This window comes from Zootoca vivipara, chromosome 3 (assembly GCF_963506605.1).
Source record: "Zootoca vivipara chromosome 3, rZooViv1.1, whole genome shotgun sequence".
NCBI lineage: Eukaryota > Metazoa > Chordata > Lepidosauria > Squamata > Lacertidae > Zootoca > Zootoca vivipara.
The window spans coordinates 120,227,211-120,245,370 of NC_083278.1; the positions used below are offsets into that span (position 1 = coordinate 120,227,211).

Consider the following 18,160-nt stretch of genomic DNA (forward strand, 5'->3'; position numbering starts at 1 on the left):
TCGGCTGAGCTGAGGGTCCTTCTGTTCCAGGCATCATCAAACTGCTATGCCAGCCTCGGTTTAAGTTGAAAATGCCGTGCTTTTATTCCTCCCCCCCCCAACTTGCCTTTTCTCTCCCTCTTTGTCTTGAGCTCCTTAAGGCTGACTCGAAACTGGACCCCTGGAAGCCAGCCCCACTCACTCCCAGCACTGCTCAGCTACACCATAATACTCTCAAGGTGGGGGGAGGAAAAGGCCTGGGCACCAGAGCTCCACAGCCACCCGCATCAGCAAAGAATAAAGCATTTCCCAAGTTCTCCATTTGAGTACGATGAATCCGGGGATGGGAGACACCTGCCTTGGCAGCAGAACTTGCGAAGAGGATCCAAAGGTCTCCAGCCGACTGACTGCAAGCTCAGCGTGAGTCAGTGCTGTGAAGCGGCAGCTCAGACAGCGGCTGCGAATTCAGGCTGCCTCAACAGCATGCCGGGGTCAGGCTCAATGAATGAGAAGCTCAATGGGCCCAAAGCCAGAATGAATAATCCAAAGGTGGAAAGGATAAAAACAGCAACACATAGATGTGAAGAATGCAGAGATCACCCCTCACTTTGCAAAAGCCAACAGTTGCGTTCAATGTGATTCCTGCATTGCAGGGGGTTGGACTGGATGACCCTGGAGACCCCTTCCGGCTCTACAGTTCCATGAGTCTATGCCATGTTACTGATTGTCCCTTTCTGTGAGCAGTGGCCAAGGAGAGTCCGCCCTTAATCTCAGGGGAGAATCATGTCAATATATAAGAAATAGCTAAGCCTGCCTTCACCATCCTGGCGCCCTCCAGATTTTTGAATTAAAACTAGTCTTAGGGCTGTGCTGCCTGAGGTTGATGGGGGCTGTGACCCAAAACATCTGGAAGGCAAAGCCATTGCAGACACGACAGGAGGGACCTCCCACAGACGCAGGCCATCGACCCTCCCGGGTGCTGGGCAGAAGGGGGTCTCTTCCCAGCTCGGCTGTCCGAGACACTTTGATCCAGGGGATCATCTGGGTAGGAAGCCTCACCCTGGAGCAATAGGATTCTTCCCATGTCTGGATCCCAACATTGTGATTTATCACCAGCTAAACATTGTGATGGGACACGGGTGGTGCTGTGGGTTAAACCACAGAGCCTAGGGCAGGCATCCCCAAACTTCAGCCCTCCAGAGGTTTTGGACTACAATTCCCATCTTCCCTGACCACTGGTCTTGTTAGCTAGGGATCATGGGAGTTGTAGGCCAAAACATCTGGAGGGCTGAAGTTTGGGGATGCCTGGCCTAGGGCTTGCCGATCAGGTCGGCGGTTCGAATCCCCGCGACGGGGTGAGCTCCCGTTGCTCGGTCCCAGCTCCTGCCAACCTAGCAGTTTGAAAGCGCATCAAAGTACAAGTAGATAAATAGGTACCGCTCCGGCGGGAAGGCAAACGGTGTTTTCGTGCGCTGCTCTGGTTTACCAGCAGCAGCTTAATCATGCTGGCCACATGACCTGGAAGCTATACGCCGGCTCCCTCGGCCAATAATGCGAGATGAGCGCGCAACCCCAGAGTCGGTCAAGACTGGACCAAACATTGTGATGCATTGATATATGACAATGTCTGAAGTAAGGATGGAGCCATGGAGAGGTGCCTTCAGTTTCTCCCACATGCTGATTTTTGCATAGCACACAAACATTCCCCCCCCCCATGATGTGTGATATCTTGCCAGGTCAAAAAGTATGAAACGGGTATCACGACAGGAGCTTCAAACTCCATGTTGTAATGGAGCAATGGATTCAAACTACAAGAAAGGAGATTCCACCTCAACATTAGGAAGAACTTCCTGACAGTAAGAGCTGTTTGGCAGTGGAATTTGCTGCCAAGGAGTGTGGTGGAGTCTCCTTCTTTGGAGGTCTTTAAGCAGAGGCTTGACAGCCATCTGTCAAGAATGCTTTGATGGTGTTTCCTGCTTGGCAGGGGGTTGGACTGGATGGCCCTTGTGGTCTCTTCCAACTCTATGATTCTATGATTCTATGTTGTGCAGAATTCTCTCAACTGCGATTGTGTCCCCTCTTCCTCGCCTTTTCTCTAAGGTGAAAAGTCCCAAACACTGCAAACTTTCCACACAACGGACCCAGTGGCAAAACACAATGGATCCCAATCGGTTTAGAGCAAGAAACGTTGACGAGGGTTGGGATTCTGCGTGTGTGCGAATGAGCGAAAGGCAGCCCCAGCCCCAAGGCTTCCCCTTACTGGTTGGCTCCCAAGAGACTCAGTCCCAGGAGAAGCAGCTCCTGGCTCCCAAGTGGGCTGGGAGAAAGAGGCTTCGCTGCACCTCCACCCCCCCAGCTGCTCCCTCTATATTTAGGCCATGAGGCCGGCCTCGGGCATCTACTAGAGGGACAGACAGGGTCAAGTGAAAATGACAATGCAACGCCCTCCCCCCAGAGCCCCCCCCCAATGCAGCTCACTTTGCTATTCCTCTGGGGGTTCCCTGTGCTTTCTGGACCCTCAGGAAAGGCCGCTCCCCCCACCCCACAAGAGGAGTGCTCCTTGCAATTCCCCCAACTGCAGGCACACGGGGGGGGGGGGCGCTCTTGTCCGCCTGGACAGCAGCTGGAGGACCTCTCCCCACAACCAGGCCAGAGACATTGGAAATTAAATACTGTGCATTTATGTATTATTATTTTTAATTAAAAAAAAGTATGGAAGCAGGGAAGGGTGGCCAGGGGCAAGACGCCTCTCCCTGGGCCCAGGGAAAGGTCTGCCGGCCTCCCCACCAACGGCACCCTTGGGTGGCCACCAAGGCCATGCAGACCATGTGGGCCCCTGACGAACTGCCCACTCCTCATTAAATCAAGGCTCCCAAAATACTCAACCGGTGGAATGCTCAGCCTTGGCAAGGACAGGGCTGCCAAGCCCCCCCCCCCATGGCCACTGACCTCCCCACGTCCCTGCCCCACAGGGGCCTCCCCCTCTCAAGCCCCCTCCCACCTAGGCCCTCCTTTGATGGGTGGGTGGGTGGGTGGGAAACAGGCTGGGAGAGAGGGGCACCCCCTGGTGGGCAGTTGCTGCCCTTGCGACTCCATCTGTCGCCCCAACCTCCTGCGAAAGTGAGATCCATTGTTGAACTCTGTGGAGAAGGAGCTCCCTCTCTCTATCCTGAATTTTCCGACTTCCTGGGCTTCTCTAGGAAAACTGCGCTCTGAGGGAGGACATCCGGACGGCAACAGCTCCCTCAGGAGGCAGCAGGCTGTCCTTCCTTGGAGGTTTTCAAGCAGAGGTCCCTCGGCGAAGCTTCAGATGGGATTCCTGCCCCCTTGGGGGGGGGGCGTCCCTTCCGACTCGCCCCTTCAGCAAGACGCCCCAGAGGCAGACTGACAGCATAGAAACAGCGGCTCCTTCCTTCAGAAACATTTAATTGCGTCCATAAACCCTAGAGAAGTTCCTTGTCACAGTGTGGAGAGAGAGGGGCGCTGCCCGAGAGGGGGCTGCCCCACAGCAGGGCCAGGGAGGGAACTGGGGGGGACGGGACCAGGCTCCTTCTGCACAGTGATTGAATCCCCCCCAGAGCAGCTGCAGCTCAGGGCAGAGGGGGAGGGAGCCCCCAGCCCCACCAGCTAGGGGGGGAGGCAGGGGCTCACTTGCATTGGCCCCACAAATGCACTTTGGCACCAATGCACAGGGCAAAAGGGGGGCAGGGCCAGTGAGGTGGGAAGCCCCACAACCCCCCTTCCCCAGCAGGAGAGAGCCAGCTTCAACAGGGAACCTCCAGCCCTGCCCCACAGCGGCTGCCTGGCCTTGGGAAGCAGGAGCCTTTGGCCAAGGAAAGAGCCGGGGGTCAGAAAGCGTTCGGAAAAAGTGGGTGGGCAGGCAGCAGGTGACATCTTCTGCCAACCCTGAACTGGAGGGGGGCCACTTCTCTGGCCCCCGCCGGCGTCCTGCGAGGCTGGAAGTTGCTCTCCTCCTCCTCCTCCTCTGCTGTGCCCTCAGCCACGTTCCCTGAGAAGATTCCCAATGGCGGTGGGGCGGTCGCTCAGGCGTGTGGCCGCCCTGCATTTGGCAAGGACCTCCGGGGTGGGGGGTGGGGGTCTCTCTGCCCCAGAGTGCAGCGGCAGGCCTGACGCAGCCATGTGGGCCCGGGGGTGGTCTCTGGAATGGCTGCAGAAGAGGGGGGGGCTGTGCTCTGACCGTCAGCCGAACTCTGCAGGGAAGAGAGAAGAGGGGGGTGAGAGGCCCCTGGGGGGGGGAGGGAGGGATGGGGGGCCCTGCCTGGGGTGGCAAGCCTGGCAGCTTGAATCTCAGAAGCTGGGGGCTGGATCAGACCCAAAGCCCCCCCCCCCGAGTCCCCTGTTCTCACAGAGGCCCCACAGATGTCCCATTGGGAAGCCCTAAAGCAGTTATCCGGGCGCAAGAGACCAGTAACTGGTGGGCACAAGCATCGCTTCCTCCGACCGAAGTGGGAAGTGGGAGCAGGAGAAGTGGAAACGGGAAGTGGGAGCAGGAGAGAGGGGGGAGGGAGAGGGAGGCAGGCTGGGGTGCCCCAGAGAGCCTGCCAGTCCCCACGGGCACCCTCAGGACCCGAGAAGGGCCTTGTCTGGCACAGCACCCCCTGCTAAGCAGCGGGTCAGAGACCAGCCCCTCCCCAGCAGCCCCCCAAACCCTCCTGGTGGGGGAGGAAGGGGGTGCAAGCGGCTGGTCTTCACCGGAGCTTGGCTGGCCACCTGCTCAGGATTCCTTAGCTCAGATTCCTGTATTGCAGGACTTTGGGGGTCCCTACAAAACTATGGAGCCCCTGCTGAAGATTCCCACCTGACCCACCCGGTTTGGCTGTGTCATTCGCCTGGATCTGTCCCAGGCATGCCAACCATGTGAGCCAGGCACTAGATGGCCAACTGAGACCCACCCACAAAGAAGCCTTTTGCTCAGCAAGGGCTTCTCCTCATCTCTCTCTCCCCCCCCCCCTCAATGCTGCTTCAAAGGCTTCAGCCCTCGAAGCCAGGCTAAGGCATGCCTCTTTCTGCCCCTTCCCCAAAAGGGAGTAGGGGGTGTTTCTGCCCACAAGACCTGGAAAGCAGCAGCTCCCACAGGGCTTGCAGGAAAAGCCCCCTTCGGCTGTGGCTGCCGCATTGCAGGGGGCTGGACTGGATGACCCTCGGGGTCCCTTTCCAACGTGAACCACCTCCCCTCCCAGGAGGAGCCTCCCCCTGCCGCTGCCCCCCACCCCTTGGGAAGTGCGACTGCTCTACTTACAGGTCAGGGCTTGTGTGGCCGCTGTGTCTCGTCTGTGGTGTGCAAGGAGGCGCTGGCTGTGGGCTGCATCCGGATGGCGTCTCCGCCGCCTGCTGGGAAGGAAACAAGCACAGCTGCCGTCAAGAGACCCCCAAAGGCCGGCCCAGGAGCAGGCAATTCCCCCCTCCAAGCGCTCAGCAGAGATGCAGACCCCACAGACTCTGCTCCATAAAATAAAACCACTCTGGGCGGTTCCCAACAGAACGCCGATAACAATAATAAAGCAGTAACATCAAACAGTAAAGGCTTCCCTAAACAGGGCTGCCTTCAGATGCCTTCTAAAGGTCTGGTAATTGTTGTTCTCTTTGACCTCTGAATCATAGAATCGTAGAGTTTGAAGAGACCACGAGGGCCATCCAGTCCAACCCCCTGCCAAGCAGGAAACACCATCAAAGCATTCTTGACATATGCCTGTCAAGCCTCTGCTTAAAGACCTCCAAAGAAGGAGACTCCACCACACTCCTTGGCAGCAAATCCCACTGCCGAACAGCTCTTACTGTCAGGAAGTTCTTCCTAATGTTTAGGTGGAATCTTCTTTCTTGTAGTTTGAATCCATTGCTCCGTGTCCGCTTCTCTGGAGCAGCAGAAAACAACCTTTCTCCCTCCTCTATATGGTATCCTTTTATATATTTGAACATGGCTATCATATCACCCCTTAACCTTCTCTTCTCCAGGCTAAACATACCCAGCTCCCTAAGCTGTTCCTCATAAGGCATCGTTTCCAGGCCTTTGACCATTTTGGTTGCCCTCTTCTGGACACGTTCCAGCTTGTCAGTATCCTTCTTGAACTGTGGTGCCCAGAACTGGACACAGTACTCCAGGTGAGGTCTGACCAGAGCAGAATACAGTGGTACTATTACTTCCCTTGATCTAGATGCTATACTCCTATTGATGCAGCCCAGAATTGCACTGGCTTTTTTAGCTGCTGCATCACACTGCTGACTCATGTCAAGTTTGTGGTCTACCAAGACTCCTAGATCCTTTTCACATGTACTGCTCTCAAGCCAGGTGTCACCCATCCTGTATTCGTGCCTCTGGTGGGAGGGCATTCCACAGGGCATTCCACCAGGCCGAGAAGGCCCTCTGCCTGGTTCCCTGTAACCTGGCTTTGTGTAGCAAGGGAACCGCCAGAAGGCCCTCAGCACTGGACCTCAGTGTCCGGGCAGAACGATGGGGGTGGAGACACTCCTTCAGGTATACTGGACCGAGGCCATTTAGGGCTTTAAAGGACAACACCAACACTTTGAATTGTGCTCAGAAACGTACTGGGAGCCAATGTAGGTCTTTCAGGACCGGTGTTATGTGGTCTCGGCGGCCACTCCCAGTCCCCAGTCTAGCTGCCGCATTCTGGATTAGTGGTAGTTTCTGGGTCACCTTCAAATGGTCAGCACCCAGAGCCAGAGAAAAAGAAAGCCTGCCCCCCTCCTTCAAAGTCGTACCTTCGTTTTCGGCACGGATCTGGGCCTCCAGGTCTTCAGGGTTGACGTACTTGTAGGGCTCCTCCTCCTCTGGGGGGCGGCACTTCCCACAGCAGAAGCAACAGCAGCAGCAGCAGCAGCAACAGGAGAGGAGGCTGCAGCACACCATCAGGGGCTGGGGAGAGGGGCAGAGCGGACGGTCAGGAGCGCTACCTCCCAACACACTGCCATGGGGTGCGTGGCAACCGGAACTCGCCCCATGGTTTATTACTGAAGATCATGCTATCGATACAGTTGGCACAAGCATAATAGATAATATATACCCCTCAGTGAATTTTCTGGACCCTGGCACAGACGGTTATCGTGAATGTGTCTCGGACGGCTCCCACTCCCCAATTCCCTAACCTCGGAAGGTGGTGGATTCTCTTTCCATATTAGGAAAGAATTGACAAAGCAAAAGGAAACTGAGGATGAGATTGTAAGGGCAGCAATGATTCACCGGGCATCAGATTTCAGGTACCATATAGAACTTTCAGCATGGGAAAAACTGGAAAAACATGAGTGTTTTTTCGGCATATTACACAATTAGGGAAAACATTCAAAAATTATGTACATGACACCCAGGAAAAATGATCTGATACCCAGTAAACCCAAAAATGTATAGAAGAGAATCAAATTTATGTTGGAAATGTTCCGATACAGAGAGCTGTTTAATTCACATGTGGTGGCAATGCAAATTGCCAGTTTTCAATACCCAGTTTTCTTCAATATTATTCTTATTATTCTTTTAAAAAAATCTAGGAAATGGTACAGTCAAACCTCAGTTTTCAAACATTTTGGCTGCCAAATGTTTCAGAAGCCGAAAACCCAGAAGTGAATGCTTCCATTTTCGAACGCGCCGTGGAAGTCGAATGGCTTCCGAGGCGCGTTCCTCCATTTTTTCAATGGATTTTGCTACCAGCCCTTTGATCCTCGGTTTTCAAACGTTTCATAAGTGAAACGGACTTCCAGAACAGATTATGTTTGAACACTGAGGTTCCACTGTATCTGACAAATTAAAAATGATGCTTAAGTGCACTTTCCCCCACAAGAACCCAGAAGCATTCCTATTTCTATACTTGCGTATAGAAGCCACAAAAATACTGTATGCAAAAATGTGGGAAGAGAAAGCCTTCCTGACAAAGGACCAGGGGCTGTTTAATAAACTAATAGAATATGTTGAACTAGCAGGTATGACAGCCAAAATAGAAAGATAGTAAGAAGCAAGTGGGAACAACTGGAAGGGTCTTTAAAACCAAGTGGCATTAAGATTAATCTTACAAGCAGGGATGAATCTGTGATCAGAAGCAGGCTAAATAAAGGATCACGCAGGCCAGCGGGCATAATGCGAACGGTAAGCCCAAATTAATAACAAACGCTGTCAGCTGCTGGTGACAGCAGTCACGAAATTAAAAGACGCCTGCTTCTTGGGAGAAAAGCAATGACAAACCTAGACAGCATCTTAAAAAGCAGAGACATCACCTTGCCGACAAAGGTCTGTATAGTTAAAGCTATGGTTTTCCCAGTAGTGATGTATGGAAGTGAAAGCTGGACCATAAAGAAGGCTGATCGCCAAAGAATTGATGCTTTTGAATTATGGTGCTGGAGGAGACTCTTGAGAGTCCCATGGACTGCAAGAAGATCAAATCTATCCATTCTGAAGGAAATCAGCCCTGAGTGCTCACTGGAAGGACAGATCCTGAAGCTGAGGCTCCAATACTTTGGCCACCTCATGAGAAGAGAAGACTCCCTGGAAAAGACCCTGATTTTGGGAAAGATTGAGGGCACTAGGAGAAGGGGACGACAGAGGACAAGATGGTTGGACAGTGTTCTCGAAGCTACGAACATGAGTCTGACCAAACTGCGGGAGGCAGTGCAAGACAGGAGTGCCTGGCGTGCTATGGTCCAGGGGGTCACAAAGAGTCGGACACGACTAAACGACTAAACAACAACAACAATAACAAACACACGTTGTGACTCCAGCAAAAGGTCCTAAACTTCTGGCTGGGGTGTGTGGGAATACATGGGGGAGGGGACACCCATACGGGTCCGTTCTCTCTATCACACACACACTCGGCTGCATCTCCCACCCTTTGCTTTGTACCCCAGGGGTGGGGGTGGGGCGTTTGGTCCCTCTCCCCCCAGGCAACAGGCCACCCACCTTGAACCACCATTTCGACATGAGGAAGTAGTACTTGACGCTCTCCTCCCCAAACTGCTCCGAGACGTAGAGCCCCATGGAACCATACTCGTCGTAGATCCGCCGCTTGTTCTCGTCGCTGAGGGTGCTGTTGGCGCTGTTGATCTCCTTGAACTTCTCCGCGGCTTCGGGATTCTCCGGGTTCTTGTCCGGGTGGTACTTCAAGGCCAGTTTCCTGAAAGGGGAAGGCGGCAGGGTTGGGGGGGGCAAGCAGAGTCGGAGGGGAAATAAAAAGCACGAACGGATTCAAATCGCAAGAAAGGACATTCCGACTCAACGCCAGGAATAACTTGCTGACATTAAGAGCCGTGCGATCATTGAACAGACTCCCTTGCGAGATGATGGACTCTCCTTCCTTGCGGGTTTTTGAGCAGAGGTGGGGGGGGGGGCATCTGTCAGGGATGCTTTAGCTGAGATTCCTGCATTGCAGGGGGTTGGACGAGATGACCCTACCCTGGAGGGGATCCCTTCCAACTCCACAATTCTAGAATTCCAATATGAAGCTTCACAAGGTTGCAGAAACTCGGGAAGCATGGAGAGAAATGGGTATAATAATAATAATTTATTATTTATACCCCGCCCATCTAGCCGGGTCTCCCCAGCCACTCTGGGCGGCTTCCAACAGAAGAATAAAACACAATAATCTATTAAACATTAAAAGCCTCCCTGAACAGGGCTGCCTTCAGATGTCTTCTAAAAGTCTGGTAGTTGTTTTTCTCTTTGACATCTGATGGGAGGGCGTTCCACAGGACAGGCGCCACCACCGAGAAGGCCCTCTGCCTGGTTCCCTGCAACTTGGCTTCTCGCAACGAGGGAACCGCCAGAAGGCCCTCGGTGCTGGACCTCAGTGTCCGGGCAGAATGATGGAGGTGGAGACGCTCCTTCAGGTATACTGGACCGAGGCCATTTAGGGCTTTCAAGGTCGGCACCAACACTTTGAATTGTGCTAAAGAAAGCCTGGATGTCAAAATCTAAGGGGCAGGAAGAAGCCCACCCAGGAAGAGTTTCTAAAGGCAGTCCATCTCTGGGATCCCCCTCCTCTCTCGGGGCTGGTAAGGAGCAACCAGGCGGCCTTGAACTTGGAGTCAAAGTGCTTGGGGGGTGGGGGGTGGAGGGAGAAGAGAGACAATGACCAGGGGGACAGAAGGCTTCCAGGTCAAGGAAACACAGATGCTGAGGCTAAAGGACACCCCCCACAGATTCAGCACCAAGAGGGCAGAAGACGCCTCCTTCCATTTCTGAGACGTCACCAGGCGCCTGCCCAAGGCCCCCACTCTGCACATGCACAAAGGCTGAGGGTGTTTGCCTTTTCTGGAAAAAAAAAGGGCGCTGGGAAATGTAAGTCCTCATCCTGTGTTCCCAATGACTGGGGCGGCTGCACTGATGTGACCAGGAAGGTGAAGGAAGGGGCAGGTGCTGGCAAGGGCTAAGCCCCCCGGGAGTAGAGGGTGGCAAGAGGGACCCGCATTCTGCCCTCCTGCCCCACATCTCTGCTGCCTCCTCTAGGATTGGGAAGGACGTACAAATGTAAGACGTACAAATGTCAGAAGAGCCCACTGGACCAGGGCATTGGGGGGGGGGTCCTTCTAATCCAGCACCCTCACAGTGGCCACCCATCGGAAGGGCCACAAGCAGAACCTGCTTGCAACTCTACAGTTCCCCCCCACACACACACGGTATTCAGGGGGTAGACTGCCCCTGGGCATGGAGGTTCTGCTAGCCCATCCATCTGAAGAGGCCTGCCGCTGGGTTGGGTCAGAGACCCCCAGTTGCCCTGTTCTCACAGCCACCACTGGGAATCCCGCCAGCAAAAATGGTTGGGGAAGAAGCCAGATCCAGTTGGGGGCAGGAGGAGAGCAGAGGGGGAGCAGCCCCTCCAAGCCCACCTGTAGGCCTTCTTGATGTCCTCAGGGGAAGCTCCTTTCTCCAGGCCCAGGATGCAGTACAAACTCTCTCCGGCCCGTGACATCTTCCGCTGCGGCCGGCCGGCGTCCGCCATCTTGCTCTAGATTGAGCGGCACAAAAGAATAGGGTCAGGGATTGTAGGAGGCTGGACTAGATGGTCCTCGGGGGGTCCCTTCCAACTCTACAACTCTAGGATTCTGTAGGCGAGGGGCTGGGCTGGGCCCCAGATCTCAGGAGACCCCTGCCCAAGGCCCAACGAGCCTCAATGATCACATTGGGGTGGGGGGGAGTGGGGTCCAACCAACAGCATTACCTCGCTCTGGGTGGGGTGTGAGGAAAAGACCCCAAACCTCCCCCCACCCCGGATGCATGCCCAGCCAGGTCTCCCTCCAACTCTCAGGAGCAGGGGGGGCAGTTCCTGCCCACCCCCCAAAAAGAGCAGACCTCAGGCCCAGTCTAGGGTGAGACATGAGGACAGACAGACAGAAAGCAGGCAAATGTCCTCTGCCTGGCACAGCCTTGGCTGCTCTGGAAAGGGACCCTTGCCTGGCATGGAAAGGGGGCTGGATGGGGGGCACTCAGCCAGCAGTTCAAACACATCCGTTACAGAAGGATAAAAAAGGGAGTGTGGTGGGGATAAGATGATAAGCTTCAGATGATCAAATCAAGAATAGCTCAGTCAGGAGAGCCTCACTTAAGCTCATGTCGTGGGTTCAAGCCCCACACGGGGCAAAAAGATTCCCGCACTGGGATGGGGTGGGCTAGATGGCTCTTGGGGGTCCCTTCCAGCTCTATGAAAAGAACTGAGAAGCCATTCTGTATTTACATGTGCCTTTGTAATAATATGGAACTTCCAATCCCTGTTGGAGTATTTTCTGGCGGTGTAGAGGTTAGAGCAGCCATCCCCAAACTTCGGCCCTCCAGATATTTTGGACCACAATTCCCATCATCCCTGACCACTGGGTCCTCTTAGCTAGGGATCATGGGAGTTGTAGGCCAAAACATCTGGAGGGCCGCAGTTTGGGGGTGCCTGGGTTAGAGCATTGGGCTAGGGAGGAGTCGCTGGGCTCAAGTCCCAACTCGGCCGCAAAGCTCCCTGGGGGTGACCTGGGGGGCACTTTTGTTCTCTCTCCCAGTCTAGCCCACCTCGCAGGGCTGTCGTGAAGATGAACCACGCCCCCCACCTTGAGCACCTTGGAGAAAAAGATGAGTGCCATAAACACAGACGACACATGCTGAAAGCCTTCTTTCTTAAGAGGTTTTAAAGTGTTGGGTGGAGGGGGGGAAGAGCAGCGCCCCCCCCCATGCCAAGCCCCACAACATGCTGATGGGCCCCAGGGGATTGAAGGCAAAGGCTGAGCCGGAGCTGCGCTGGTGCCTTGGCCCCCTTGCCAGACCCAGAGCTACTCAGGGGAGGGGGGGGGAGACAATGGGGGTCACTCCCCCCCATCCCGCTTTGCCTTGGCGACAGCGACTCCTCCCAGGGGGCAGCCCAGATGGACACCAGCCGTCCCCAGCCTGGCAACCGCCTGTTATAGGAATTCTAAGGTCTTATCTATGTAAATTAAATGTTCATAGATGTACAAGGCAAACTTATATACTTATATACATAAGTATATAAACCACGTGTCTGAAATAGTACAGGAGAGCAATCCTGAAGCCATTTTGACTCTCCCAAATGGACCTCAACTATTTCTCTGCAAGGAGGAAGGAAATGGGAAAATCTTTCCAATGCTCTTTGGACCGTAGGGGCAGGGCAGTCTCAAGCAGGTCGGCCGCCCTGGCGCGGAGAGTCGGAGATCGCTCCGGTGCCCCCGCCCTCGCAGGGCGCCCTGGCTCACCGCGCCGCCGGGGGTCTACCTAGAGCCGGCCCTGTGTAGGGGCTTACGCCTCCCTGTAAATACAGTCTGGCAGGCATCTGTTAAGCTGAGCAAACTCTCAATATAATTTCAGGAACTAAGTACAGTATCAACCATCTCCAAGGAATGGCCAGGCTACCCAGAAAAGGCAACCAAGTAAGGTATTATCAGGTATCCTGGCAGACAGGAGAGAAGCAGCACACTCCAATTTCTGCTGTGGACCCCCTCTTTCTGCGATCCATGTATGATGTTTTTTTTGGGGGGGGGTGACCTTGAGCTACAGGGTGGGCAATTTCAAATGTCTATATAAGAGCTTGCACACCAGTGTCCTGGGTTCCTCTCCTCCCTTCCTGCGTGCGGTGAGCGGGGGACCCTGTTGCAACAGTTGAAGAAAGACCAGGCTTCCTAGCTGCTTTGCTTCTCCATATTCTCTGCAAAATAGAAAAAAAAATCCTTCAGTAGCACCTTAAAGACCAACTAAGTTTTTATTTTGGTATGAGCTTTCGTGTGCCAAAATAAAATAAAAACTTAGTTGGTCTTTAAGGTGCTACTGAAGGATTTTTTTTTTCTATTTTGCTTCGACTCAGACCAACACGGCTACCTACCTGTAAATAGGATTCTTCTCTCATCAAGCTTTCCTTAGCACCTCAGCCCTTGCTACCCCCCCCCCGCAAGACCAATTGCAGTCATTAACAGTCGTTAACAGTCATCAACAGGTTTACCACTCCTATCAGCCCATCACCCATTCCCTTAACCCCCTCTCTGAATATACATAAGGGTCTGGTGACTTCTGTTTCAAGTGTATCTGAAGAAGTGTGCATGCACACGAAAGCTCATACCAAAATAAAAACTTAGTTGGTCTTTAAGGTGCAGCTACTGAAGGATTTTTTTTCTATTTTGCTTCGACTCCGACCAACACGGCTACCTACCTGTAACTAGAACTATGGAACAGTGTTTCTCAACCAGTGTGCCTCCAGATGTTTTGGGACTACAACTCCCATCATTCCTGACCACTGGTCCTGCTAGCTAGGGATGATGGGAGTTGTAGTCCCAAAACATCTGGAGGCACACTGGTTGAGAAACACTGCTATGGAAGGCACCATATTCTCTGCTTGGCCTCTGTTCTTTTCTCCTACCAATCGGGAACCCACTTAAGGACTCTATAGGGGCTCCTGGGACCCCGATAAGGGAAAGGGAGCCTTTTCTCCCCCCTCCTGACACGCCCCTTGCATCCCGCCCGCTTCCTTCCCCTTTTGCCCCGCCAGGCTAAGCCCGCCTGATCTGGCTTTGCGAGGCCGAAGGGCTGAGCCAGATTAGCCCGAAACGAGGCCACGGGGGGAGGGAGACCCCCCTCCCCTCCCTCCCTCCCTCCCTCCCGGGCTGCTGGCCCTCGACTCCTCCGCCCGCACAACAGCCCTGCCAGGTCGGCCTCCCTCCCGCCCCCCCCCCTCCCCAGGCCGCCGTCCAACCGGCAAAGGAGGGAGACCCGCTTCCCGAGCTGCCCCCAAGTCTCCGCGTGACGCAATGCCCGGGGCGTGACGTCACGAGGAAGGCGCGTGACGCGACGCCCGGGGTTCCCCCTCCGGGCTCACCAGGCGGGTCTCCGGCGGCCTCTTCCTCTTCTACCTCTTCTTCCTCCTCCGCTTCCCGGTCACCGACCGAGCGACCAGGACCAGGCGCCCGCACTGCGCATGCACGGAAGCAGTCTGTGCGCGGCGGGCCGCGAGCATGCGTACTAGAGCACGTACGGGCTGTTGGGACCGTAGTGGTACGAAGAGGGAGTCGTCCGCCTCCCGCGCTTCCGGGATGCAAGGGTCCCGCGCGGCTGCGATTGGGAGAGAGAGGGAGACGCCCGAGCGACAGGGGAGGAAGAAAAAGAGCTCACTCGGTTTAGTGGAGGGGAAAGGGCGGGTCTCCTTTTCCCAGAAAACTACAGTATTGATTCATGAAATTTATACACTGATTTTGCATTTTGGTTTACCCAGATTTTTGTTAAGCCAAGAAATTCACAACCACGCATCACTAACTCGAAGATAAGGCTACAGGTAGGTAGCCGTGTTGGTCTGAGTCGAAGCAAAATGAAAAAAATCCTTCAGTAGCACCTTAAAGATCAACTAAGTTTTTTATTTTGGTATGAGCTTTCGTGTGCATGCACACATCAGCAGTCGTTAACAGCCATCTACAGGTTTAGCCCTCCCATCAGCCCATCACCCCCACCCTCTGTACAGTATATACATAAGGGTCTGACTTCTGTTTCAAGTGTATCTGAAGAAGTGTGCATGCACACGAAAGCTCATACCAAAATAAAAACTTAGTTGGTCTTTAAGGTGCTACTGAAGGAATTTTTTAATTTTGCTTCAAAGATAAGGCGTTTGACTACTTTAAGAGAAAACATAAAAATTTGAAGTACGTACTTTTGTTGTTTAGTCGTGTCCGACTCTTCGTGACCCCATGGACCAGAGCACGCCAGGCACTCCTGTCTTGCACTGCCTCCCGCAGTTTGGTCAAACTCATGTTCGTAGCTTCGAGGACACTGTCCAACCATCTTGTCCTCTGTCGTCCCCTTCTCCTAGTGCCCTCAATCTTTCCCAACATCAGGGTCTTTTCCAAGGATTCTTCTCTTCAACTTTTATATGCCTGCTGTCTTTGTCCATGGAGTTTTCTTGGCAGGGATACTGGAGTGGCTTGCCAGTTCCTTCTCCAGGTGGATCACGTTTAGTCAAAACTCTCCCCTATGACCTGTCCATCTTGGGTGGCCCTGCATGGCATAGCTCATAGCTTCTCTGAGTTATTCAAGCCCCTTCGCCACGACAAGGCATTGATCCATGAAGGGAAGTACGTACTAAAACGGATTAAAAGTACCTCATCTTCCTAAGCACCTGGGTGGGTATGTCCAAGCAAAGATGTTTTTAGCAGGTGCCAAAGAGAAAACAGTGAAGGTGCTGCTTGATCTCAATAGGCAGGGGATTCCAGAGAGTTCTTAAAAATTATCGGGCAGCTGCAGCAGTGCCAACTCCAAAGAAGAAATCCAGGAAAGCCAAAGATTGAGAGATTCAGGGCAAAAACCAAGAAACTCATTGGAACTCCCTCCCACAAGGAGCAGCAATAACCAGCAACCTCAGAGAGTGGTGGGCTTCATTGGAGATGTTTAAGCTGAGGTTGGAAGGACACCTGTCTGAGATTCTCTAGCTGTGATTCTTGCATTGCAAGGGGTTGGAGTAGATGACCCTCAGGGGACCCTTCCAACCCTACAGTAACTAGGAGTGAATCTAAGTCAGACAATTGTTATACTATTTGTTCTAATTGTTTTTGCTATATGTCAGTAGAACAGAAATAGAACATAGACACCCCATTCCTTAAAAATAGGGTGCAATTAAGTTTGTGCAGACAATATATTTTAGAAGATTAGGATAAAGTATTTTCTGTATTTTATATTGTGATTTTGTGTTGTTAACCACCCTAAGATCTATGGGTATAGGAAGTCAAACAGCCTAGTAAGTCAAAGACCAGCAAAGTCAAACAGCCTAGTTCTTGAACGTCTTTGCTCCCAAACGCCACAATCCCGTGTGTTCTGGTTTGTGAACGTTCTTTTGGAAGCCTAACATCCGACAGAGCTTCCTGCAGCCAATTGGAAGCTGCACTTTGGTTTCCGAATGTTTTGGAAGTCGAACGGACTTCTGGAACAGATTCCGTTCGACTTCCAAGGTACGACTCTATAATAAAGCAATTTCTCAATGCCTTAGATTGTGAGTATAGAAATCCTAGGAATTAATGTTGGGTCTTTCCTTCCCCTCTGATCTATTATGGTTTTCCTTTTGTATCGGTATGATTGATGTTTTTTGCATTATGTCTTAAAAAAAATTAAGGAGCACCTCGAACTGGGCCTTGAAATTAAACAGGTTCTGAGAGCTCTGCATGGAACCCCAGGCAGGAATCTTCCGAGTTATCTTCCAGGGCAGCCCCAGCACATTGAAATAGTCGCCTGGAGGTTTCCCTCTGCCTTCGCTGGACATTCACTTCCACCCATTTGCCAAATCCTTCTTTAATGCGGGGGGGGGGGGAGCCTGAGCTTACTGGACTCCCATCAGACCACCTTTTCAGTACTCAGGGGTTGTGGGAGTCTAGCACCACCAGGGGGATTTCCTGATTTGAATGGGGTGCTTAGTTTTCATTTAGGACTGCATCATCCAAGTCCTTCACCCAAAAACTATTCTCTTCCGTCAGGCTGGAGGCTGAGCTTCCTTATAATAAAAGGCGTTTTCCCATTGCGGGGTTTGGTACACAGGTGTCTGCCCACTTGTGTGCGATCAACTTGTGCGCAGCTGCAAATATGAACATACTAGTGTACTGTAATAAGCAAAGATCACCAGTGTTGAAACACTGATTATTCAACATCAACTTCACTGGACTGGTCATGTTGTGCGGATGCCTGATGATCGTCTTCCAAAGCAACTCATAGAATCATAGAGTTGGAAGAGACCACAAGGGCCATCCAGTCCAACCCCCTGCCAAGCAGGAAACACCATCAAAGCATTCCTGACAGATGCCTGTCAAGCCTCTGCTTAAAGACCTCCAAAGAAGGAGACTCCACCACACTCCTTGGCAGCAAATTCCACTGCCGAACAGCTCTTACTGTCAGGAAGTTCTTCCTAATGTTTGGGAACTACTCTAGAACTACTCTATTCTGAACTTAAAAATGGAAAGCGTAATGCTGGTGGTCAACAAGAGAGGTTTAAATACTGTCTCAAGGCAAATCTTTAAAAATGTAGTTATACACTGACAACTGGGAAACACTGGCCTGCGAGCGCTCCAGTTGGAGAACAGCCTTTACCAAAGGTGTCATGGGCCCTGAAGACGCTCAAACTCAGGATGCAAGGGAGAAACGCGCTAAGAGGAAGGCACGCTTGGCAATCCCTCACCGTGATCAACTCCTGCCCAGAAACCAATGTCCTCACTGTGGAAGGACGTGTGGATCCAGAATTGGCCTCCGCAGTCACTTACAGACTCCTTGTTAGAACCGTGTTTATGAAAGACAATCTTACTCGGATACGAGGGATCACCAAAGAAGAAGATATGCACGGCACTGGGAAATCACTAAATAATATAATCCATACCCAGAAATGGAATGAGAGAGCTAGAAAGTCTTCTTGGCTCTTGAGGAGACCCTCCCCAGAGCCTGAAGGGGATTTCAGTGAGGGCAAAGAACGAGCCCCAGAGCCTCAGTTCAAGTTGTGGATAATTTTGGTACTGTATCTCCTTGGAGAGAGTGGCAGAGAGAGCATTTAAAGAGTGCTCCCCCCTTGTGCGATTCTCACACTTGTATTCTTATATGGTATCACATAATACTATACAGGAGTCGCCTGTTTTATTATAGTGTCTTCTAAATGGGAAGTCTGTCATTCAAACTGAGAGTGGCACCTTGAAAGCGCTGGGCTGAAGGAAGTGACCCCCTTGCCATCTG

The 18,160-nt window shown here is 52.7% G+C and overlaps 1 protein-coding gene across 4 annotated transcripts; it reads right to left on the bottom strand.

Annotated features, from left to right (window-relative positions):
* Nucleotides 1-761: 761 nt before the first annotated feature.
* DNAJC5G (DnaJ heat shock protein family (Hsp40) member C5 gamma) lies at nucleotides 762-14,397 on the bottom strand. Of its 4 annotated transcripts, none has more exons than XM_060273251.1 (6): nucleotides 13,022-13,104; nucleotides 10,822-10,940; nucleotides 8,897-9,110; nucleotides 6,718-6,871; nucleotides 5,240-5,331; nucleotides 762-4,190 (listed from the first exon to the last, which is right to left on the bottom strand). In XM_060273251.1, the coding sequence occupies exons 2-5, from the start codon at nucleotides 10,932-10,934 to the stop codon at nucleotides 5,243-5,245; spliced, it is 570 nt and encodes a 189-aa protein (XP_060129234.1). In that variant the 5' UTR covers nucleotides 10,935-10,940; nucleotides 13,022-13,104; the 3' UTR covers nucleotides 762-4,190; nucleotides 5,240-5,242. The 4 variants fall into 4 exon arrangements, with proteins under 4 accessions (XP_060129234.1, XP_060129232.1, XP_060129235.1 ...); XM_060273249.1 differs by lacking the exon at nucleotides 13,022-13,104 and adding an exon at nucleotides 14,292-14,397 and having other exon boundaries at nucleotides 763-4,190; XM_060273252.1 differs by having other exon boundaries at nucleotides 763-4,190; nucleotides 5,240-5,328; nucleotides 13,022-13,103.
* Between the last annotated feature and the right edge of the window lie 3,763 nt (nucleotides 14,398-18,160).

Coding starts and splice junctions, on each gene's coding strand:
- DNAJC5G (XM_060273251.1), bottom strand. CDS start 10,934: ATGGCGGACGCCGGCCGGCCGCAGCGGAAGATGTCACGGGCCGGAGAG. Junction 6,872..8,896: donor TGTCGAAATGGTGGTTCAAG/GTGGGTGGCCTG, acceptor CCCTCTCCCCAG/CCCCTGATGGTGTGCTGCAG. Junction 5,332..6,717: donor GATCCGTGCCGAAAACGAAG/GTACGACTTTGA, acceptor TTTCCTTCCCAG/CAGGCGGCGGAGACGCCATC.